The sequence below is a fragment of the Heptranchias perlo genome, chromosome 1 (genome assembly GCF_035084215.1).
Source record: "Heptranchias perlo isolate sHepPer1 chromosome 1, sHepPer1.hap1, whole genome shotgun sequence".
Classification (NCBI taxonomy): domain Eukaryota; kingdom Metazoa; phylum Chordata; class Chondrichthyes; order Hexanchiformes; family Hexanchidae; genus Heptranchias; species Heptranchias perlo.
The window spans coordinates 116721766-116746959 of record NC_090325.1 but is presented as its reverse complement, the minus strand read 5'-3'; the positions used below and the strand labels follow the sequence as shown (position 1 = coordinate 116746959).

Genomic DNA, 25194 nt, shown 5'->3' with positions numbered 1-25194 from the left:
TAGGAGGGACATCCTATATCCACGGTGGGGTGGGGGGGACGAGGAGGGGACGTAAGAGGCCCTCCAGACATATACTCAAAAGACAGTGGGAGGCAGCGGGGGATGAAGTCAATGCTAGGTGCACAGCACCATGAACATGGATGCAGTGCAGAAAGAAGTTCAATGCTTTGACATGAATGGTCAAGGTGAGTGAGGTCAGCTGTCAAGTGGCATCTCCTACCAACTGCACCACTAGCCACATCCACTGCACCAGGCACTACACCCCCCCATCACCAACATACCAAAAAACTCTTTCCATCAGTACTCAACTCTTCCAATCAGATGCTTCCTCTCACCCTTGCACATTACCACTGTTGCAAGCTGCCCACCCACAACTCACAGGCCACACACACTGGCAGCTATTCAACCATGAGAGGCACATCACCCAGACACACGTCCCGCTTTCTTGCAGGAGAAGGTGGCGCATATCAGGAGGCAGCAAGTGGCAGTGGCATTTAGCCCCTCGAGCCTGTTCTCCCAGTCAATGAGATCATAGTGGACCTGTGACCTAACTCCATATACCAGCCGTAGCCCCATATCCCTTAATATCCTTGGTCCACAGAAATCTATCAATCTCAGATTTAGAATTCACAAGTGAGCTAGCATCAACTATCGTTTTCAGAAGAGCGTTCCAAACTTCTCCCAACCTTTGCGTGTAGAAGCATTTCCCAACTTCACTCTTGCACGTCCTGGCTCTAAATGTTAGGCTATGTCCCGCGTCCTAGTATTCAAGTCTAGGAGACCTCCAAAAACAGTTACAAATGTCTCGGCAGCCAGAAGCAATAATCCAGCCACTAACCTGTAAATCCTGCATGGTCCCTTTAAATAGCGCTGGTGGGGGTCCTCCAGGCATTCTAAGACACGTTCAGATGGTCGGGGTTAAGACTGTGCGTTGAGTTGAGCGTTAAGTCCCAAAATGTTGTCGATCACTTTAAATCAGCGTTGCACACTGATTGTATCCATTTTCTCCCTACTTTACACGATTCCAGCGTTCGTTATCTGCGCCTGCGCTATATCCTCTACCAAGATGGCGTCCAGTGCATATCATGCTGGAAATGTGCGTGCGCAGCCAAGACGCTATCTTGGCACTTCGTGAGGTCGCGTAATGCCGAAACAACGGGCGCTACACGACCCAATTTAGTGCCCCCACTTCCTGACACCATTTCTTTAGCTATATGTTGAGCTTCTCATCCTTCCCTATTCTAGCACGTGGCTGGGTGTAATCCGAAGATTACCACTCTTGAAGTCCTGCTTCGAAACCTATTTCCTAATCTCCTTAACTCCTTGTGCAGGACTTAAGGCCTTTTTTTTCCCCTATATCATTGGTTCTGCAGGTGGACCACAATGACTGGCTGTTCTCCCTCCCCTTCCTTAATCTGTTCCAGTCTTTCTGAAAATATCCCTAAGCCTAGCACATGGGAGGCAACAAAGCATCTGGGACTCTCATACTGAAATGCAGGAGATAGTATCCACCCCTCTAACTGTCAAGTCTCCTATTATTATACGATTCCTAACTGAATTGCTAAGGGTAAGGGTACGGTAGCATAGTGGTTATGTTACTGGACTAATAATCCAGAGTCATGCGTTCAAATCCCGCCACGGCAGCAGGGGAATTTAAATTCAATTAATTAAATAAAAAATCTGGAATTAAGATACTTGTACCAGTAATGGTGGCCATGAAACTACCGGATTGTCGTAAAAACCCATCTGGTTCACTAATGCCCTTTAGGGAAAGAAACCTGCCGTCCTTCCCTGGTCTGGCCTATATGTGACTCCAGACCCACAGCATATGTGGTTGATTCTTAATTGCCCTCTGAAATGGCCTAGCAAGCCACTCAGTTGTAAAATCTCGCTTTAAAAAAAAGTCATAATAAGAATAAAACCGGACGAACCACTAGGCACCAGACACGACAACAGGCAAACCAAGCCCAGTCGACCCTGCAAAGTCCTCCTCACTAACATCTGGGGACTTGTACCAAAATTGGGAGAGCTGTCCCACAGACTAGTCAAGCAACAGCCTGACACAGCCATACTCACAGAATCATACCTTTCAGCCAATGTCCCAGAATCTTCCATCATCATCCTTGGGTAAGTCCTGTCCCACCCAGAGGTGGCAGTACAGTCATGGAGGGAGTGGCCCTGGGAGTCCTCAACATTTGACTCTGGACCCCATGAAATCTCATGGCATCAGGCCAAACATGGGCAAGGCAACCTCCTGCTGATTACCACCTACTGTCCTCCTAGAGCTGATGAATCAGTCCTCCTCCATGTTGAGAAGCACTGAGGGTAGCAAGGGCACAAAATGTACTCCGGTTGGGGGACTTTAATATCCATCACCAAGAGTGTGCTCGGTAGCACCACTATGGGCCGAGCCCTGAAGGACGTAGCTGCCAGACTGGGCTTGTGGCAGGTGGTGAGCGAACCAACACGAGGGAAAAACTTACTTGACCTCGTCCTCACCAATCAACTGTCGCAAATGCATCTGTCCATGACAGTATTGGTAGGAATAACCACCGCACAGTCCTCGTGGAGACGAAGTTCCGTCTTTGCACTGAGGACACCATCCAACGTGTTGTGTGACACTATCACCGTGATAAATGGGATAGATTCAGAACAGATCTAGCAGCTCAAAACTGGGCATCCATGAGGTGCTGTGGGCCATCAGCGAGCAGCAGAATTGTATACCAGCACAATCTGTAACCTCATGGCACGGCATATTCCTCACTCTACCATTACCAACAAGCCAGGGGATCAACCCTGGTTCAATGAGGAGTGTAGAAGAGCATGCCAGGAGCAGCACCAGGCATACCTAAAAATGAGGTGCCAACCTGGTGAAGCAACGTGCTATAGACAGAGCTAAGCGATTCCACAACCAATGGATCAGATCAAAGCTCTGCAGTCCTGCCACCTCCAGTCGTGAATGGTGGTGGACAATTAAACAACTAACGGGAGGAGGAGGCTCTGCAAACATCCCCATCCTCAATGATGGCGGAGTCCAGCACGTGAGTGCAAAAGACAAGGCTGAAGCATTTGCAACCATCTTCAGCCAGAAGTGTCGAGTGGATGATCCATCTTGGCCTCCTCCCGATATCTCCACGAAGACTAAAGCCAGTTTTCAGCCAATTTGATTCACTCCACGTGATATCAAGAAACGGCTGAGTGCACTGGATACAGCAAAGGCTATGGGCCCCGACAACATCCCAGCTGTAGTACTAAAAACTTGTGCTCCAGAACTAGCTGCGCCTCTAGCCAAGCTGTACCAGTACAGCTACAACACTGGCATCTACCCGACAATGTGGAAAATTGCCCAGGTATGTCCTGTCCACAAAAAGGACAAATCCAATCTGGCCAATTACCGCCCCATCAGTCTGCTCTCAATCATCAGCAAAGTGATGGAAGGTGTCGTCGACAGTGCTATCAAGCGGCATTTACTCACCAATAACCTGCTCACCGATGCTCAGTTTGGGTTCCGTCAGGACCACTCGGCTCCAGACCTCATTACAGCCTTGGTTGAAACATGGACAAAAGAGCTGAATTCCAGAGGTGAGGTGAGAGTGACTGCCCTTGACATCAAGGCAGCATTTGACTGAGTGTGGCACCAAGTAGCCCTAGTAAAATTGAAGTCAATGGGAATAAGGGGGAAAACTCTCCAGTGGGTGGAGTCATACCTAGTACAAAGGAAGATGGTAGTGGTTGTTGGAGGCCAATCTTCTCAGCCCCAGGGCATTGCTGCAGGAGTTCCTCAGGGCAGTGTCCTAGGCCCAACCATCTTCAGCTGCTTCATCAATGACCTTCCCTCCATCATAAGGTCAGAAATGGGGATGTTCGCTGATGACTGCACAGTGTTCAGTTCCATTCGCAACCCCTCAAATAATGAAGCAGTCCGAGCCCGCATGCAGCAAGACCTGGACAACATCCAGGCTTGGGCTCATAAGTGGCAAGTAACATTGGCGCCAGACAAGTGCCAGGCAATGACCATCTCCAACAAGAGAGAGTCTAACCACCTCCCCTTGACATTCAACGGCATTACCATCGTGGAATCCCCCACCATCAACATGCTGGGGGTCACCGTTGACCAGAAACTTAACCGGACCAGCCATATAAATACTGTGGCTACAAGAGCAGGTCAGAGGCTGGGTATTTTGCAGCGAGTGACTCACCTCCTGACTCCCCAAAGCCTTTCCACCATCTACAAGGCACAAGTCAGAAATGTATGGAATACTCTCCACTTGCTTGAATGAGTACAGCTCCAACAACACTCAAGAAGCTCGACACCATCCAGGACAAAGCAGCCCACTTGATTGGCACCCCATCCACCACCCTAAACATTTACTCCCTTCACCACCGGCGCACAGTGGCTGCAGTGTATACCATCCACAGGATGCACTGCAGCAACTCGCCAAGGCTTCTTCGACAGCACCTTCCAAACCCGCAACCTCTACCACCTAGAAGGACAAGAGCAGCAGGTACATGGGAACAACACCACCTGCACGTTCCCTTCCAAGTCACATACCATCCCGACTTGGAAATATATCGCCGTTCCTTCATCGTCACTGGGTCAAAATCCTGGAACTCCCTACCTAACAGCATTGTGGGAGAACCTTCACCACACGGACTGCAGCGGTTCAAGAAGGCGGCTCACCACCACCTTCTCAAGGGCAATTAGGGTTGGGCAATAAATGCCGGCCTCGCTAGCGACGCCCACATCCCATGAACGAATAAAAAAAAAATCTCCCCCTTTGCGCCGTTTCATGTTTATTGGTGCCAGTGTAATCCATTTGATGATCGTGCCCAGAGTCCTCATTTTCCTCAAAAGATGCCAGTGCTTTAAACTTGTTAGAGAGGGCAATTTGCTTGGGACGTTGCTGTTCCAGCCTGTTCCCTCCTCACCTTCCCTGACCTATGGATAATCACCACTCCTTCCTCTACCACTCCCAGCCTCCTATCTCTCAGCAGAATGATTACCCTCGGAAACTCTTGCACCAAAATTCTCCCTCCCTCCCTCCCTTGTATTCAAGTCTACCTCAAATCCTGAGATACTGAGTTCAGGTAATCTCAATTGGAGACACTTCCCATAGGTGTGCTTGTCCAAGTTAATATCTGGTATTCGAAACTCCCACATTCTCCAGGAACCACACATCACTGTCCCTTTCTGTGCTGCCATGTTGTCGTCCTATATCTGATCCGAGCTCCCTTCAAGAGCAGTTCTCCACCGGGAGCGGGATTAATTAATTTACCCAATCATTAAAGAGCAGTTTGGCTGTGTCAAAAAAGTGCTATCATTGTATGTTACTGCTACCAATAAGTAATAGTACAGCATTTTGCAGCCAAGTGGTCTGATAATCTCTCTGTCATGACGGAGATCTGTCAATTGCTGCAGCCACAACTACAGCCTCAGAGCAGGGTAAGGACAGAATTGCCTGTGGCTGTGAAGGTAACTGTGGTGCTGAACTTTTACGGCTCTGGATCCTTTCAGCGTTGGCGATATGTGAACACCTCGCAGTTGACTCCAAATGAAGCTTGCAGACCTTTGATGGCATCTGTTTGTGCCGCAATGGAAGCTAAGATATCGGTCATCAGACACTGCATCATGATGGGTTCCACAGGTGGGCTGATGGAGGTGATCACCCATTCCATGTGAGAAAGGATGGGCTCCAAGCACTGCTCAAAGCCCTATGCCAAGTTCAAGCTGGACTCCTCCATACCCCGACATTGTGCGCAGGCTTTTTGGCAGGCTTTCCAGTGCACCAAACATTTGGTTGTGTATACCCATCAGTCTTCTTCTGTAGCCTGGCCCAATGAAATCATCATCTGACTCCTTGGCAGCAGAACCATTGTGTGCCCTCGCCCTCCGGCGAGCTGGCACCTGTGGTATTCGTGCCCCCCGCCCCGGCTCCTGCGCACTTGTGCTCGGTGTCTCACCACATGCAGATCCCTCCTCTAACCTAACCTCTAAAGGACACGCAGTGTCAGTCTCTGAGCTGATGAATGCGAGTGTCAGATCAAGTGACGGTGTGGCTTTAGTGTCTGTGTCCGCCTGCCCCTCCTCCTTCTCGGACGGTGTCGGCTCCAGTTATTGGGTATCTGCAATGACAAAGGGCGACGGGTTAAGTTGTGGAACGGGGAGAGGAGCAAGTAAGACGTGCGTGCTGACACATCTGTAGCACGTGAGTCAGAAAAGATTGTGGGATTAGGGAGATGTGGGAAATGAGGAGGAGGGTTAGGTATACAGAGACCACCCCCCCTAACCTCGTTGGCATCTCCAGCGCTACCAGTGGCCATGGCCGCAGCGACGGCCCGCCCAATGATCCTCAGCATGGTCTCCTCCATGGGGGTGAGGAAGTGTAGGCATGCCTGTCCCTTGTCTGTTCATCCCTCCTTCCAGCTATTATGTGCCACATTCTCCTGCAACACAGAGGGAAGTATGTTAGTGAGTGTCCTGCAAGATGTTTGGGTGATGTGCATGTCATGGTAGAATAGCTGCCTGCGTGTCTGACATGTGAGTTGTGGGTGTGTGGATTTCTAGAGTGATAATGTGTGAGGGTGAGATGCAGCATCCGAAGTGCAGCCTTGCGTACGGATGGGCAGCGTTTGTTGCTGGGTGGGTGACGGGGGGTGTCATGCATGAAGCAGTGGTGCAGTTGGTAGGATGTGCCACTTGACACTTGCATTCACTCACCTTGACCACTTGTGTCAAATCACTGAATATTTTCCTGCACTGTATCCACGTGCGTGATGTAATGCTCCTGGCATTCACCTCCAGGGCCACTTCCTCCCATTGCCTCTGCAGCTGGTGTTTGGAGAGTCTCCTGCTACCCTAGGGGTACAGGATGGCCCTCCATTCGTCCACCTCCTCCACCAAGGCCTCCAATGTGTCATCAGAGAACCTCGATTCACGTTCTCTTGCAGGTCCAGCCAGTCCACTTGTCTCCCTCCACCGGTTGCATTGACAGTGCACCTCCTCTTTAAGAGGTGCAGGCTGCCTTTAAGCAGTGCTGGCCGCGCCCCATATTGGGCCCCCTGCTGGTGCGTGCAGCCACTCAACAGTGTAGGTAGCACTGGCTGCACGCAGAAATCATGGAGATCACCAGGCAGCACGAATCTCACGTGCTGCCTGCATCTCAACCACCGGGCGCAGGTTAATCGCGCACCGCGACCCACACACCCGGATTCGGGGGTTATCAAATTTAATCCCCGAAGGGCCTTAACACCAATTTGAAAAACCTCATTCAGCAATAGCTGCACCCCAACATAACCCCTCCAACGAGTCCTTTGCCACAAGGAGTGTTTGAGGCAGTGAGCACTGCATCTTTTAAAGCAAAAGTGGATCCATATTTGAGGCAGAGGAAGAGATAGGACTGTGGGGAGAGAATAGGGCAGTGGGACAAGTATCGGATTACTCCAGCAAAGAACCAGCACAGACACTATAGGCTGAATAACCTCCTACTTTGCTGTAAACCTCCATGGCATTTTGGTTCTAACTGTTTCTTCCTACCCTTTAGCCAATTTCCTATTAATCCCAGGTTTTACCCTGAATCCCCACTGCTTTAAACTTAAATAATAATCTTTTGTGTAGAATTTTGCCAAATGCTTTTTCGAAGTCAAGCTACACTCCATCATAGGGCTTTCCAAAGTGAACTTGGGATGTCGCTTCCTCAAAGCAAAAGTCAAAGTTGTTGATCAGGCAGGGTCTTCCTTGTAACCCTGACCTCCAGCCTGTTTATAGTTATAATCTGCACTTCTGGCAAAGGTTCAAATCCCCCCACCCTTTAAATAATACTTCGTTGGATTTAACTACAGGGACTTGGGGAACTGCTATACGAAAAGGCAAGTCAATGGTATTAACAACCTGTCATCCAATTTTCTCCTTAAGCTGCTGCTTTGACCTCCAGTGGAGAGAGCAATAGTAGCAGATGGTCCTATTCCTGCTACTGTGTAGCTTTATGGTGCCTTCAAATAACTATTCAACATTTTCGATTTTGATCTGTGCTTTGACATAAGGGAACTGTTGTTCTCGGTTGACAGAATACCACTGTCTCTCAAACGTATGACATTTGAGTTACATTGAAACTACAGCACAGAAACAGGCCATTCGGCCCAACTGGTCTATGCCGGTGTTTATGCCCCACATGAGCTTCCACCCACCCTACTTCATCTCACCCTATCAGCATACCCTTCTATTCCTTTCTCCCTCATGTACTTATCTAGCTTCCCCTTAAATGCATCTATTATAAGACAATGGAATTCTGCCATTAGCAGTACTCTGCTCTGCTCTGCTGTGTGTTACTGTATATGTTCATCAACAAAGAAAAGACATCAAAACTGGAAAATGGAATACTTACCACAATGGGAAGGAGAGAAGAGAGAGAGAGAGAGACTAATTGTACATCCATGATGGGCAAGCACACTGGCTGCAGTAGCACAAAGTCCACTGGACTGCATTCACATCTTTAAATACCACTGTGGTGAATGGAGGAAAACCATGGTGAGGTGATAGAGGAATTTTAGCAGACACTGTGGCTGGTACTTCCACTACTATCTAACTTGAGGAAAAAGCCATGGAAATTATTTTGTTTTCTCCCGGAAACAGTTCCCAGTAAAAGAAATGCATACATTTTGGATTACTTACACATCCTGGAACTCTTCTAGTGATTTTTGAGGTGTAAACACATTTAATAAACTGATGATCTGTGAAATAAAACATATGTTAGTGTTATAACTTGCTTTGTAACTGCATCAAGTCACAAATCAAATCAAAGTAATAATTAAAATCCCTACTAATTCTAAAGTTGACGAGCCTGATTAGTTATTATCATTATTACATAAAATATAGCTAATTGATTTAAAGGTGATTTTTATTCCATCATGTTCTTTGGTCATAAAAAGAGAACACAAGAAGTTAAAATAATTAAAACCATAGAGTTTTGTGCATGTGCAATTTTCTATTACTGATGGCTGAGTTGAGTGCAGTTTTCATTTGGCGAGTTTTGTTAGACAATAGGAACCAGAAATAGCAAAAATTGAACCATATCATATATTATTCATGTACAATCCACAATTTCATGTTGATTATTACTTTGCAAGTTTTGCAAAACAGACAATATAAAATCACAGTAGTTTGCATAGAACCTGACTACTTGCTGGAAGATATGAATCTGCACATCAAGCAACTCAAAATTACTTGTCCATTTCATTGTTCCTAAGTAGTGCAATAAAGTTGACTCCTGATTGACAAAGAATGAGTTTTCCCTGAACATTTATGTAAGCACAGAAATCTCTAAGGAATATATGGATAAAAAGATGGTAATCTAGCAATAACTGTGGTTATAACCACATAATCACACATTGTGCAATGAATCAAGGTCACAATAGAAAATTCTTCACTATTATAAATATAGTAGAATTAGCCATTTACAAGAAGGCGTTAACATGTGAAGAGTTATTTTTCAAACGCATGCCACTGTATTCATGTAAAATTGGACAGTTGATTGGCAGTACGGAATGGAGTAGTCTCGCCTGGGTCAGAACTCTCTGTGATGAGAGTGAATAGGGAAATCATTTGATGTAATGGAATTCTCTACTTGATCAGGATTATGCCTTACAAGGTGACAAGACGAAGAAGGCCTCTCAGCTCATCTGATCTAATCCTTACAATACATCAATCCTATCATCTCCCCTTTTTAAATATCTAGCTGTGTCTTAAATGAGCTCAGGATGCTGCCGAGATTCTGGTAGGGGTTGTCTACAGACTTCCTGATAGTAATGATGTAGTGCAGGGAAGTATAAATACGGAGATAAGGGAAGCATGTAGCAAAAACAATGTGGTTATAATGAGAGATTTTAATCTTCACATAGGCTGGAAGAAGTAGAATAGCTCAAGTAGTAAAGGCAATGAATTTCTAGAATGTATTCGGGGTCAGTTTTCTGGAATGTTTTAGAACTGTTTAGTATAGCCATTTAACATGTTAGCTATCTAATGTTCATTCCTATATTCATTTCCATAGTATCTATTGTGCCAGGCTATCAAATCCATTAGTGGTTTACAAAAAGCAGACACACATATTAATAAGTACATTCCAAATCCTCTGTTATGATTTTCAAAACAATAGCATTTGAATTATCCACCACAGAATGATTCCATACACATTCTGATGAAACATGCAGTGTTGCATACCAATGAAATTCAGAAAACACAGTGGAAAATTTAGAGACAGTGGCAATACTTCACACTTACTGGCTTCATAATGTATCAGGATAGACTGTAAATACAATGGATAGCCTTTACAGAATCAAATTTATTTTCTCCCTCTCAATTGGAATATTACTAGAAATGACTCAGACTATACAAAAAATGTTATGTATCAGCAATTTTATAATGAGTTTTATCAACAGAAACTAAAAGTTACTTAATCTTTAACAACGATCCTGCAACCAACAATTTTCTTTCAAGAAAGTGTGAAGTGTACAGTCTGGACAGAAAAGACTAAAATTATAATGCTAGAATACATAGGCTGGCAATTCCTCGGAGCTGCTCCCGCTCCGTGGGTCTTACTTCGCTGGAAGTGTGGTGGAAACCCTGTTTACATGTGTAAATGGAGTTCCCGCTGTACTTCCAGCAAAATAACGCCGGCAGAGTGGGATCAGCTCCGAGGAATTGCCTGGCCTTAGAATCTATGATTGTTCTATCAAATAATATATCGATACCATTGAAAACATGTGGTACAATATCATTACTTTGTCAAAGCACATGATTTGATTGCAGCAGACTCTCGTCTGTATTATTATACCTCTGCTGGTGAGAAGAGGACACCAGTACAAAAAAAAATCTTCGCCGGAAGTGCGGCGGAAACTATGTTTACACGCGTAAACGTGGCGCGGAAGCAGATCCGAGGAATTTCCCGGCATGGGTTTCAATATATTACATGGTCTATGACATGTTCCAAAGCAATGACACACTTGAGAGTAAAATACTATTAAGAAATCTTCGACGTAACACACTGCAGACTGTGTGTTTACACTGTGAACACAAATCAGAATTGAACCTTACATGCTGATAAAAAATGAACTTTAATCCTAAATATTTCTTACACTAAAGGGCATGATTCCATGATCAGACGCTCCATTAAAATTAATAAATGGCAAATCACCAGCTGTGGCCCTGCAATTTCCCAATTTGTGCCTCGTACAAGTGCTGGTTCTGGGATGAGATTTAAAAAGAAATTTCCGTCATGTTTTCCAACATCAAAGCCAAAAAATTACGAAGTTCTGAAATTCCTCAAATGTTGAAGAGTTTTTCAAAATAACAAATATTTTCGGTCACATAAATATACCCGGTCACAGAATCAGCCTTTAAGTGTGCATAACATGGAGTAGTCTGGAGACATATCCTGTTAATTAAGGAGCTAATGTGTTGTCTACACACAGATAGCAGCTGACTTCATGCCTGTGGCTCTGCACACAGCAGATTTTTAATTTCAGTTGGGTTGTCAGGGAGACACCAAATAGAAGCAACATGGCTTCCCATAGGAAGGAAGGAAAGGTCAGAATGCAAGTCAGCCTAGTCCACTCCAAGCCACATTTCCTCATAGTTGGCTCATGAACAACACTGGCAGAGGCCCAGGAGCAGCTTGCTGTCAGTATGTCTTTACCTTCTGCTCCCATCCTCACACAGTTGAGGAATAATGCATTGTAAAAGAACTTAAAAAGGGTAAAGAAAATCATCAAAAGGAAAATAAATTAATAAAGTAAATATGCCACAAACAGAATTTTACGTGTGTCATGTGCAAATTTCAAGTTTAGCTACATTGCACACCTCTCCGAGGAGCAAGCTATTCCCCACATTTGCTTGTACATAGTTTCAGGATATACACTTAAAGAGGAATTCCTACTTCATCACAACTCCTCAACCTAACCCTACTGTGTGTAACCAATCAGGGACATGCCTGAAGCATGTCATTTATAAAGTAGTGGAATGAAATCAAGCTGTGTGTTATTAGCATATGAACGCACAATGCACCAACAAAGGTGTTAACACATTTAAAACAAACAGGTTAAAATAGCAACGGAATTTCATTACAAACACGGTAAGCATTTGTACCCTAATATCACACAGCTCCATTTCACTGCATGGGGATTATTAATGAATACATTTTGATGAATGAAAGAATCAGCATTTTTACGGTTTAGGATCAAAGTCATTGATCAGCTACTCAAACATACACTGTGTGAACTGCAAAACTAAATACAACATGACCATTGTACATTTAACATATTGAATGCTAAGTGTGAAGTAATAACTTTGTTCTATTCAACTAAATTTAATATGTTAGGGTGTAGCATGAATTATTGAATCAGTTGCAGTATTTATATATATAACTTTTTTACCATTTAAAATTAGAATTTAAACAACTAATATTCTTACCTACAAACATTCATGTTAAACATAGTTAAGTAGCATCAAAATTGTGTAAATGAATTATTTACACTTGTCACTTCACAGAGGTGTGTAAGAACCACCAAATCCCTGTTCACTTGCACAAGAGATACTTCCTAGTTTGGAATTACTAGATTTTGTTAGAAGACTAAAACTGTTAAACTGAAAGATTTGTAATACATTTCCTACATACTTAGAACCAAGGGCTTTAAAATGATACACAAGGGTGATCTTCACACAGTCTTTATAAAAAGGTCAGGAAATACCAGTTCTCATTTAAATTACCAATGTTACAGCGCCCCAGGAAATTGTCACTTATCACCATATTAATCCGTTGTAATCATTCTTTGTATATTGAAACATTGTATATTGATTCATTGCTTCCAGGAATAAATAAACACAATGCTGTATTAAAAGTGCCAATCTACTGCATTAGGGTAAAGATGAATCCCCTTGTACAATAAATCATTCCAAATCCCCCACATATAAGAATCAGATAAATCCACTGCTAAAATGTAATTTTACAAGTGACTACTGTTGTGCAGTCTTGATCCAGTCCCTAGTAGGCACAAGTTCATACCACAAAACTGTTCATATTGAGGCTTTCATTGGCACTAAATTGTCATAAAGAAAAAGGAAATGATGCCGTGCAGGGGTTTTCTTCTGAGTTGAACTAAGGTGCACTGGGAATGATATTCCTTGGCCCCAACAGAGCTCCTGTGGTTCCAATCGGGTGCAGAAGTAGGTGGGATCTTTGGTGGGACCTAGGGATGCTAGGTCTCCATTCAGAATTCCAACTCATTCCAATTTGTGTAGGAGCTCAGAGCAGGCATAACTTTCGCCCACCTCAAACATGGCCCCTGAGTGGGTAGGGCTAAGGGGAGTGAATTCCCATACCAGAAGTTGCCTTGTCCCTGGCCATGCTACTTTTGAGTGGTGTACAGATCGGCCCAATAGCGGAAGTGGGCCCAGCTGGTGTCTGGGCCTGGGTCTTGGCCTGCATTCTCCTAAAAATGTTGTCTCCATCGGTATTAGCCGCCTTATAAAAGAGACAGATTGGACTGCATAAAAAATAGTTTTGCAGCGAGTAGCTGGCCACTGCTGCATTCATCACCCTCCCCATCTCGTTTAACAGGAGGCCATAGTAGCCCGGCCACCTGCTGCTTGTATTTAAATTATGTGATCCTGCCCTGACCCTAGATACTTTGGCAGGTTCAAGTGGCAGAGGTCACCAGTGCCTGCTCCTCTGCACTTCTGCCAGCGCAGTGGGCCCAAGGATTTTCAGCCCCATTGTTGAGTGACGGCACAGGGATGTTTTTACATCTAACCTATGCTATGCTTAACCTGAGAGTCCTTAATGCTGCCTGTGAATGAAAGGTGGAAAAGGTTCCAATCCCAAGAACTTACATCCTTCATCTGGATGAACACAAAAATCATCTGAAACTATTTTTAAAAAGATACAAAACCAACGTGCATTAAAATTAATGGGAAATTGTACTTTCATTTTTAAAAATCCAGAGGCATAGGCTGAGTTTTGCAAGGCTCTACTCCAAATCTAGAGTCTTACTCAACTGGAGCACAGATCAGAAAATTGGGTGCAGAGGTCAGTATGGCCAATTCACGCACTCTTGATTTTCTAGTGATCACAGTTAGAGAATGAATGCGCTGACATCCACGTCCAATTATCCAATCTATGCTCCCTTTGTGCGAAGTTCAGCATTAGTGTGGAATTTTGCAAGATTTTTCCCTCAGATGTACACTTAAGCAAGGTATACACTTGGATGGACTGTAGGCTAATAACGATAGAATCCTCTTAGTCCAGATCAACCTCTGCTACCTGGGAGGAATACAACAGTGCAAAATACAACATATACAAAGAGGAAGCAAGGGAGTAAATTTTTGTCTTCACCATCTGGGCAGTAATCTGGGTGGAGCAATCGCCTGCCCGTTGTAGGACCTGCCCAATTTGTATGCCAAGAAAGCAATGGCATGAAAATTGGCCGGGTTCTACAAAGGGCGGGCAATCCAGTCCGCCAGATTACCATCCAGCTGGTGAAGACGAAAATCTATCCCAAGGAGTCTTTGATTTGCTGAAATCCTCAATACAGGATCAAATACACCCTCTAAATAGACTGCTGCTAATCCATAATTTTACTGGTGAATGTATTACGTACAGCACAGAAACAGGCCATTTGGCCCAACTGGTCCATGCTGGTTGCTCCACACGACCATAATACATGTTAATCGGTAAAGCCTGCAAAGCAGTAAGCATGTTATTCACAGTCACAATGGGGTCAATTTTGCAATGGTGATGAGTTGGCAGTGGGGGGGTGAAGGTGTGCGTGGCAAATCCGCATAAACAAAACTTATAATTTCTGACACGATCACATGTTGATTAACGCCTTCTCCGGATTTCGCGCCCAGCAGCCAGCCTGATTGACAGGCTGGCTGCCGTCAGGAGGTGCAACGCGAGCGGGGGGATGGGGGCGAGAAAGAGAGAGAGTGAGACGTTATCCGGCGCTGGAACGGAAGATCGGGGGGGTGAGAGAGTAGAAGATCAGGAGGGAGAGGGGAAGATCGGGAGGAGAGGGGAAAATCGAGGGGGGTGAAGAGGGGAAGATCGGGGGGGAGAGGGAAGATTGGGGGAGGGGGAAGATCGAGGGGGGAGAAGGGAAGATCGAGGGGGGAGAAGGGAAGATCGGGGGAGAGGGGGGTGAAGAGGGGAAGATCGGAAGGACATCGGGGGGGGGTGAAGAGGGTGACACTGGGAGGGTGAAGAGGGGGACATCGGGAAGACATCGGGGGGGGGGGTGAAGAGGGGGAGATCGGGAAGGGAGAGGGGAAGATCGGGGTGAGAGCGGAAGATCGGGGGGGAGAGGGGAAGATCGGGGGAGAGGGGGATGAAGAGGGGAAGATCGGGAGGACATCGGGAGGGTGAAGAAGGGGACATCGGGAGGACATCGGGGGGGGGGGGTTGAAGAGGGGGAGATCAGAGACGGAGACATCGGACATCGGAGCAGGGTGGAAAGGTAGGTTCATTTTGTGTTTTATCTTCCTTCTATGGTTTTATATTTAATTTATTTTGTTTCTTTTTCCCTGATCCGGCTCTTCACGCCTGGTGAAACCAGGCGCGAATCAGAAGCGGTGGGCAAGCCGCCCATGTAAGTTAAAAATCGTAACAATCACTTAATCTGTCACAGGTAAATTGCCTTAAGTACCTCAATGAGGTATATTTGGCTCTTTAACTGTCAACCTGCCGGCTTTAATTGCCGGCGGGACTTCCAGTTTTGGGTTGCCCACGCACACACAGGTGCGTCCGTGGGAAACTCGGAAGTCAGCGGGTTGGGGCCGGCTTCCAAACCCGGACAGGATTTCCCCGATTTTCGGAGCCCCCTCCCCTGCCCCTGCAATTTCCCCCTAAAATTGAGCCCAAAATATCTGACATTATTATGGATGTCTTAGGCTTTTTCGTAAGTAAAAGCATTGACCAAACTATAACAAAGGGATTTAATAGTGTTAAATGGTAATGACGTTGTTTGCTACAGAAAGCTTGATAGAATATTGAGGCATTTTTGTAAATGTCAAGTAAATCAACAGCTTCCCTACAGTTCTAGGTAATAAATGCCATCTCCATGTTTTCATTGCCAATGCAACTTCTAGGAATAATCAGGATGTCAAAAATGTTAGAACTTACATTTTTGTGGTTGACACATTTCATGAGTACAAGCTCTCGATAAGCCCGTTTGGCATGCGTCTGGTTCTGAAATGGTCTGCTGAGTTTCTTAATGGCCACATTTCTATCAAGTACAGCATCGTATGAAGCACTACATCAAGGAATAAAATGAGAAGCAATGTTAGTCAAAGTATTTGTAGTCGCAATGTTAGTACATTAATTGAACGCGAGCCTTGAAATCATGCCGTAAGGTAACTATAGTACGAGTGCTGAGCATATTCTTCTGAAATCCTTTGCTCCCTTATTTTGACAGAGGAATTAATCATAAACTTGAGCTCATCCAAAACTCTGCTGCCCATATCCTAACTCCTACCAAGCCCCATTCACCCATTACCACTGTGCTCGCTGACCTACATTGGCTCCCGGTCCGGTAACGCCTCGATTTTAAAATTCTCATCCTTGTTTTCAAATCCCTCCATGGCCTTGCCTCTCCCTATCTCTGTAATCTCCTCCAGCCCAACGACCCTCTGAGATCTCTGCACTCCTCCAATTCTGTCCTCGTGTGCACTCTCGATTTTAATCGCTCCACCATTGGCGGCCGTGCCTTCAGCTGCCTAGGCCCTAAGCTCTGGAATTCCCACCCTAAATCTCTCCTCCTCGCTACCTCTCTCTCCTCCTTTAAGACAGTCCTTAAAACCTACCTCTTTGACCAAACTTTTGGTCACCTGTTCTAATATCTCCTTATATGGCTCGGTGTCAAACTTTGTTTGATGATGCCTTGGAATGTTTTATTACATTAAAGGCGCTATATAAATACAAGCTGTTATTGTTTAAAATAAAAAGGTTAACGCCTCTGCTGCAACAGTAGAGATTGGAACAACTCGTTAAACATTTGTACTAATCCATAGTGTAATTTCAGAGTTATTGTGATATATTAATGTTATGAGGGTTAGATACAAAGGGTTGCACAACGTGATAATATAGCAGAGTGTCATGTGCGGTGTTTAGTGCTACACAGGGTTTGTAAATTCTGTTTTCCTTCTGTGGAAAGCACAATCTGTGCCAACTTACTCCATGTGAAAACCGAGAGATCTAAATACAACAATATCACTTTGTAAACATGAAAAATGCTTCCAAAGAACTTTGGAATGGACTAATCATAAACTCAGTCCACATCTGGGTAACTTGATAAACGCACTCAATGATTATATAATGGTAATTAGGACTCGCCTACCCCTACCTTCACTCTGCCATTTTTGTGTTCGTCTCTCCCTTTTCTAAATTTCCCTACATTAAGTATCATTGAGCAGTTGAGCATCAAACCTCCGCCAATGAAACCTCTGCCAATGCTACTCTATAACCGCTGACCATAAAGTGGTGCGACAGTGTGTTGAAGTGCCTCACCCTCTAATTTCCCCTGACACCAATTGCCCTTCTCTGTGCAGAAGTGCTTAGCTGTCATATGGTGGCTCCCTCTAATGGTCCGGCAGAGATCAGGAAATGTGTGGAGAATAATGAATTTGTATCCCATTATTTTGATAGGTAAAACATTTGGTATGAAATATTCATCTTAATTTCTAACAAACCTACGAATTCCAAATTCTTAGTCACTGTCACTAAAGGAGGCAAGAAGGTATCCAATACTAATACTATCAGCAAAATCATTGGTTAAATTTCTCTCACTGATACTTTCCCTTAACAAGAAGTGGGAGATCTGATTTAGAAGACATTGACTAACAATGTTCACATGACTATCCTAATGTAATAGTATTTTTGTAAACCTATATGTAAGTCAGATTACGTTAATAAACGTCAGTGCTTGTGACCAGTACTATCATTGGTACATGACAGAAAGTCACCAAAAATATTGATGCTCCAGAATTTTACATTTGAAGTTTGAATGTACTGAACATTTTCATGGCGACTGCATTGTGGAATTTACCACTCACTGATCTTCACACTCACAGTGGGGTGGAGCAAGAAAGAGCTCCAGGCCTGCACATTCAAGCAAAATGTGGTCAGTTTCTCCGAACTGAGGAGAGTACGATGAAGTCAGTCAGCTCTTTTCACTTGATAGAAACTGAAAGGCAATTGCTGCATTGCTAGATTTTAAAAAGAGTGGTTAGGACAGTAAGTAACTAAGTCATGCAGACCAGGAGGTGCTAGGTTCATTTGCTAAGCTGTGTTGAGTTAGCTGATAGCAGCCAGGGGTAGTAATGGTGCAACAAATAGCCTCGGTGTCCCTGGTTTTGGGAGGAGAAAAATAAGCTTTTAGCAAGACAGAAATTGCCCCCATGCTATACTGAGAGTTGATGGTTAAAAAAAAGCTTGAGTCTGCCTGTAGTTGTGGGTTCTGGCCACCGAGTGTCACTACAGAGCACTCTAATTGTCTGAGTCAATTCATCGATGACTGTATCGGTGCTGCTTCCTGCTTTTGCCCCGAACTGGAAATTTTAATCAACTTTGCTTCCAATTTCCACCCCTCCCTCCCCTTCACATCTTCGTTTCCTTCAATTCCCTTCCTTGACTTCTCTATCTCCATTTCTGGGATAGGCTGTCCACCAATATCTATCACAAGCCCACCGGCTCCCACAGCTACCTTGATTACACCTCCTCCCAACCTGCTTCCTGTAAAGACTCTATTCCCTTCTTCCAGTTTCTCCGACTCCATCACATCTGTTCTGATGATGCACCTTCCACAACGGTGCTTCCGCTAAGTCTTCCTTTTTCCTCAACTGAGGATTCCCCTCCACTGTAATTGACAGGGCCCTCGACCGTGTCCGTCCCATTTCCTGCACTTCTGCCCTCACCCCTTCCCCTCCCTCCCAGAACCATGATAGGGTCCCCCTTGTCCTCACCTTCCACCCCACCAGCCTCAACATTCAACGGATCATCCTCCGCCATTTCCAGCACCTACATCGCGATCCCACCACCAAACACATTTTCCCTTCCCCTCCCCTTTCAGCATTCTGAAGGGACTGTTCCCCCTGTGACAACCTGGTCCACTCTTCCATTACCCCTGACAACTGCTCTCCTCCCCACGGCACCTTCCTGTTCAAGTGCAGGAGATACAATACCTGCCCTTTCACCTCCTCCCTTCCCACTGTCCAGGGCCCCAAACACTCCTTCCAGGTGAAACAGCGGTTTACTTGTACGTCTTTCAATTTAGTATATTGTGTCCGCTGCTCCACATTGGGGAGACCAAACACAGACTGGGTGATTGCTTTGCGAAACACCTCCGCTCTGTCTGCAAGCGTGACCCTGACCTTCCGGTCGTTTGCAAATTTTAATTCTCCATCCTACTCCCACTATGACCTCTCTGTTCTCGGCCTCTTACACTGTTCCAATGAAGTTCAACGGAAGCTTGAGGAGCAGCACCTCATATTTCAACTAGGCACTTTACAAACTTCTGAACTCAACATTGATTTCAATAACTTCAGATCATAAACATTGCTCTCATTTTTTCAGACAGCAGGTGCTGCTAATGGTTCTGTTGTTGCCATCTACAGCTCCTCTAGACCCATCTTTTGTTTCTTTACTTGTCCCATTACCACCCTCCTTGCCTTGCACCATCATCCCTTTTGTCATTTAATCACTTCTGCCCTCCACCCTATTACAGACCTTCCCCTTTGTTCTTTCCTCCCCTCCCCTTTCCCTGGCTCTATACTTGCTTATAAACTGTTAATTCTTTAACTTCTTTCAGTTCTGATGAAAGGACCTAGAGCTTTAACTCTGTTTCTCTTTCCACAGATGCTGCCTGACCTGTTGAGTGTTTCCAGCGTTTTCTGATTTTATTTCAGATATCCAGCATCTGCAGGATTTTTGCTTTTGTCTCTGAGCTTCTGCTGTGTTAGCCCGCAGCCAAGTTGGTACGGGTAAGTAAAGTAGGTAAGTAATTGGGTTTAAAAGCAAATGCAAATATTTTTGAAAATGTATTATCCATTAATAGCTCTCCCAGACTTCCTTCCACTCCACTCCACTGGTTAACTTTTTCTCACCCCGTACTTTCAGTGTAGCAATAAACCCTGACATTGTGACCCCCAAACCACAGGGCCACCAGCCTTTCAGCCCACTCAACTATCTAATCTCCCATTCTTATCTGCAACCCGTCTTGGCTGCCACCTCACTGCACCTGCCAGCTCATTTGCCACCCAACTGAAGAGAGAGAGATATTGGGGAGACATCAAGATAAATTTGAGGACCAGCGAGACACACAGAGTGGACAGAGAATGAGAGGAAATGATTTTAAACATACACCCAAATTACACCCAAGTTAGTGGTCTGTCCGTAGCTACTCACCCGAAGCCTTCAGCGGGAGGCCCAAATCAGTCAGGTTTGGTCCTCATTAGGATAGTCAGCGAGCTTCCCAGTGCTCTATGTGCCCTAGCGGGCAGCTTGCCAAGCCAGAACGTGAGATATCCAGCGACTCGAGCCGGAAGTCAGCACTAAAAGGGGGTTGGGGCCTACTCAGTGGCTGGCAGTTGGCTACAATATCTTTGTGGGACCAGGAGGATTGGAAGCTGGTACGCCCCTTCTCCCTCGACATAACAGCTTCTGATTTTATACCGGGTCTCTTGTAGGATGAGGATACAGGAGCTCCCAGCATTGGGAGTCCCCATCCTTGGCCCATCTCCTCTGACACAGGTGCTCAAGAAAGTGGAAGGCGGAGGCTCCACCCCTTACTAGGCCCCATGGGAACTCCCCACACAACCAAGTCTCTGCTGTATTCCAGGGAATTCTGCTGGCCTGCCGGTCTCCCAGCTGAGTTATCATAAAATCACAGAACCATACAGCACAGAAGGAGGCCATTCGGCCCATCGTGCCTGTGCCAGCTCTTTGAAAGAGCTATCCAATTAGTCCCACTCCCCTGCTCTTTCCCTATAGCACTGCAAATTTTTCCCTTTCAAGTGTTTTTTCAATTCCCTTTTGAAAGTTACTACTGAATCTGCTTCCACCACCCTATCAGGTAATGCATTCCATAACAACTCAGCGTGTTAAAGAAATTCTCCTCATCTCCCCTCTGGTTCTTTTGCCAATTACCTTAAATTTGTGTCTTCCAGTTACCAACCCTCCTGCCAGTGGAAAGAGTTTCTCCTTATTTACTCTATCGAAACCCATCATAATTTTGAACACCTCTAGTAAATCTTCTCCACACCCTCTTCAAGGCCTTGACATCCTTCCTAAAGTGTGGTGCCCAATATTGAACACAATACTCCAGCTGAGGCCTAACCAGTGATTTATAAAGGTTTAGCATAATTATGATGTGGAGATGCCGGTGATGGACTGGGGTTAACAATTGTAAACAATTTTACAACATCAAGTTATAGTCCAGCGATTTTATTTTTAATCCCACAAGCTTTCGGAGGCTTTCCCCTTCCTCAGGCGGTGTGGAAATGACCATTTCGAATCCTTCGCATTTTAAGATCACAGAACAAAGCCTGGTGATTACTGCCCGTTGCCAAGGCAATCACAGTGAGCAGACAGAAAGGTGTCATCTAAAAGGCCACTGAATATACAACCCCCCCAAAAAAAAAAGAGAGAGAGAGAGATAAGGAAGACAGTCAATGACCCGTTATATTAAAAACAGATAACATTTGTTCGCTGGTGGGGTTACGTGTAGTGTGACATGAACCCAAGATCCCGGTTGAGGCCGTCCTCATGGGTGCGGAACTTGGCTATTAATTTCTGCTCGACGATTTTGCGTTGTCGTGTGTCTCGAAGGCCGCCTTGGAGTATGCTTACCCGAAGGTCGGTGGCTGAATGTCCATGACTGCTGAAGTGTTCCCCGACAGGGAGAGAACCCTCCTGTTTGGCGATTGTTGCGCGGTGTCCGTTCATCCGTTGTCGCAGCGTCTGCATGGTCTCGCCAATGTACCATGCTCTGGGGCATCCTTTTCTGCAACGTATGAGGTAGACAACGTTGGCCGAGTCACAGGAGTATGAACCGTGCACCTGGTGGGTGGTGTCCTCTCGTGTGATGGTGGTATCTGTGTCGATGATCTGGCATGTCTTGCAGAGGTTACCGTGGCAGGGTTGTGTGGTGTCGTGGACGCTGTTCTCCTGAAGGCTGGGTAATTTGCTGCGAACGATGGTTTGTTTGAGGTTGGGTGGCTGTTTAAAGGCGAGTAGTGGAGGTGTGGGGATGGCCATAGCGAGGTGTTCGTCATCATTGATGACATGTTGAAGGCTGCGGAGAACATGGCGTAGTTTCTCCGCTCCGGGGAAGTACTGGACGACGAAGGGTACTCTGTTGGTTGCGTCCCGTGTTAGTCTTCTGAGGAGGTCTACGCGATTTTTCGCTGTGGCCCGTCGGAACTGTCGATCGATGAGTCGAGCATCATATCCCGTTCTTACTAGGGCGTCTTTCAGCGTCTGTAGGTGTCCATCGCGTTCCTCCTCGTCTGATGTTATGGGGGACCAAATTCGCACCCCAATACGCCAACATTTTCATGCACAAGTTCGAGCAGGACTTCTTCACTGCACAGGACCTCCAACCAACACTATACACCAGATACATCGACGACATTTTCTTTCTATGGACCCACGGTGAGGAATCACTAAAGAGACTACACGATAACATCAACAAGTTCCATCCCACCATCAAGCTCACCATGGACTACTCCTCAGAATCAGTTTCTTTCTTGGACACACGAATCTCCATCAAAGACGGGCACCTCAGCACCTCACTCTACCGCAAGCCCACGGACAATCTCACAATGCTCCACTTTTCCAGCTTCCACCCTAACCACGTCAAAGAGGCCATCCCCTATGGACAGGCCCTGCGAATACACAGGGTCTGCTCAGACGAGGAGGAACGCGATGGACACCTACAGACGCTGAAAGACGCCCTAGTAAGAACGGGATATGATGCTCGACTCATCGATCGACAGTTCCGACGGGCCACAGCGAAAAATCGCGTAGACCTCCTCAGAAGACTAACACGGGACGCAACCAACAGAGTACCCTTCGTCGTCCAGTACTTCCCCGGAGCGGAGAAACTACGCCATGTTCTCCGCAGCCTTCAACATGTCATCAATGATGACGAACACCTCGCTATGGCCATCCCCACACCTCCACTACTCGCCTTTAAACAGCCACCCAACCTCAAACAAACCATCGTTCGCAGCAAATTACCCAGCCTTCAGGAGAACAGCGTCCACGACACCACACAACCCTGCCACGGTAACCTCTGCAAGACATGCCAGATCATCGACACAGATACCACCATCACACGAGAGGACACCACCCACCAGGTGCACGGTTCATACTCCTGTGACTCGGCCAACGTTGTCTACCTCATACGTTGCAGAAAAGGATGCCCCAGAGCATGGTACATTGGCGAGACCATGCAGACGCTGCGACAACGGATGAACGGACACCGTGCAACAATCGCCAAACAGAAGGGTTCTCTCCCTGTCGGGGAACACTTCAGCAGTCATGGACATTCAGCCACCGACCTTCGGGTAAGCATACTCCAAGGCGGCCTTCGAGACACACGACAACGCAAAATCGTCGAGCAGAAATTAATAGCCAAGTTCCGCACCCATGACGACGGCCTCAACCGGGATCTTGGGTTCATGTCACACTACACGTAACCCCACCAGCGAACAAATGTTATCTGTTTTTAATATAACGGGTCATTGACTGTCTCTCTCTCTCTCTTTTTTTTTTGGGGGGGTTGTATATTCAGTGGCCTTTTAGATGACACCTTTCTGTCTGCTCACTGTGATTGCCTTGGCAACGGGCAGTAATCACCAGGCTTTGTTATGTGATCTTAAAATGCGAAGGATTCGAAATGGTCATTTCCACACCGCCTGAGGAAGGGGAAAGCCCCCGAAAGCTTGTGGGATTAAAAATAAAATCGCTGGACTATAACTTGGTGTTGTAAAATAGCATAATTATGGCAGTGAACCGGCAGAAACTCTGAGGAATTATGGCCCTCCATTTAAAAAAAATGTTGTCACCATCAGCACACCTTTCTGAACAATAAATTACATAAAATTATTAATCCTTAGAATGCCGGCAGGTTCAGGGAAAATTCTGTTCCCTGGACTGTTGTACTGCAACACTGAAATATACTAATATCACTGTAACAAAGATACTCAAATAGGAATAACTTTATTACTGTAATATTAAGCAGTGCTACTAAATGAAATACTTAAAACACCATTTTTCATAAAATTATAAATACTGAAGCACCTCACCTTAGTTCAGCCTATCGGGCCCATTTCCCCTCCTGTTCTCTCATCTTCCCTACTCTCTTTTATTTTAACTTTAATTTACCTTTTGTACCTATTCTACCTATATTGAGATGTTTAACCTGACTTTATTTTTCTGCCTCCCTACATCCGCTGCCTGTTCTGTAAGTGGGATTCATTTTTAAAATGTTGTCATTGGCCGGAAAAACAGATTTAAAGGTCAGTTTTCAAGCCAAAGATAAACCTGCATTCTGAAAATTGTCATTTACATATCATTAACTGACTTACTCCAACTCTTACTATGCTCTGACTGTTTACTTCAGATGAATTAATATCAAGCCCAACTGCAGCTATGAAGAACCCCAGGGGATTCAGGCAGCTACTTAATGTGGAGGTGTGGGATTAAGAGAATCCGACTCCTTCCTCCCAGAACACCTCTTGAAGTCCAATTCTGTTAAGTGTTGCCTGAAGGCAGTGATACAATCTCAGGATCACTGAGCCCGGCACAGACTCACACAACAGTCTACTAGTTCCTGAGACAGATTCGCATAGCAGTCTACATAGCCCTGACGGAGACCCATAGAGCAGTGTGGTTACTGCCTGCTGAAACCCAGCACAGATTCACATATGACTGCATGCCTAGTTCCAGCACAATACCCACACAATAACAACAACTGACATTTGTATCGGTCTTTAATGTAAAGTAATGTCCCAAGGTGCTTCTAATGGGAGAGAGATGGACAGAGCAGTAAAGCATTTAGAGAGTTGGCTGAAGGTACAGTCAAGAAGATAGGTTTGGCGGAGATTTTTAAAAGTGGGGAAGGAAGTAGCGAGGTGAAGAGGCTTAAGGA

General features: G+C 45.5%; 1 protein-coding gene across 2 annotated transcripts in view; it reads right to left on the bottom strand.

Moving 5' to 3' along the window:
- Window positions 1–25194, bottom strand: part of mapk10 (mitogen-activated protein kinase 10) — a 130405-nt gene that overhangs the window by 54500 nt on the left and 50711 nt on the right. For both annotated transcript variants that reach the window (XM_068003657.1, XM_068003723.1), the window contains 2 exons: window positions 16167–16296; window positions 8669–8727 (listed from right to left, as the gene is read on the bottom strand). In XM_068003657.1, coding sequence (XP_067859758.1) covers window positions 8669–8727; window positions 16167–16296 — 189 coding nt within the window. The remainder of the gene's footprint in view (window positions 1–8668; window positions 8728–16166; window positions 16297–25194) is intronic.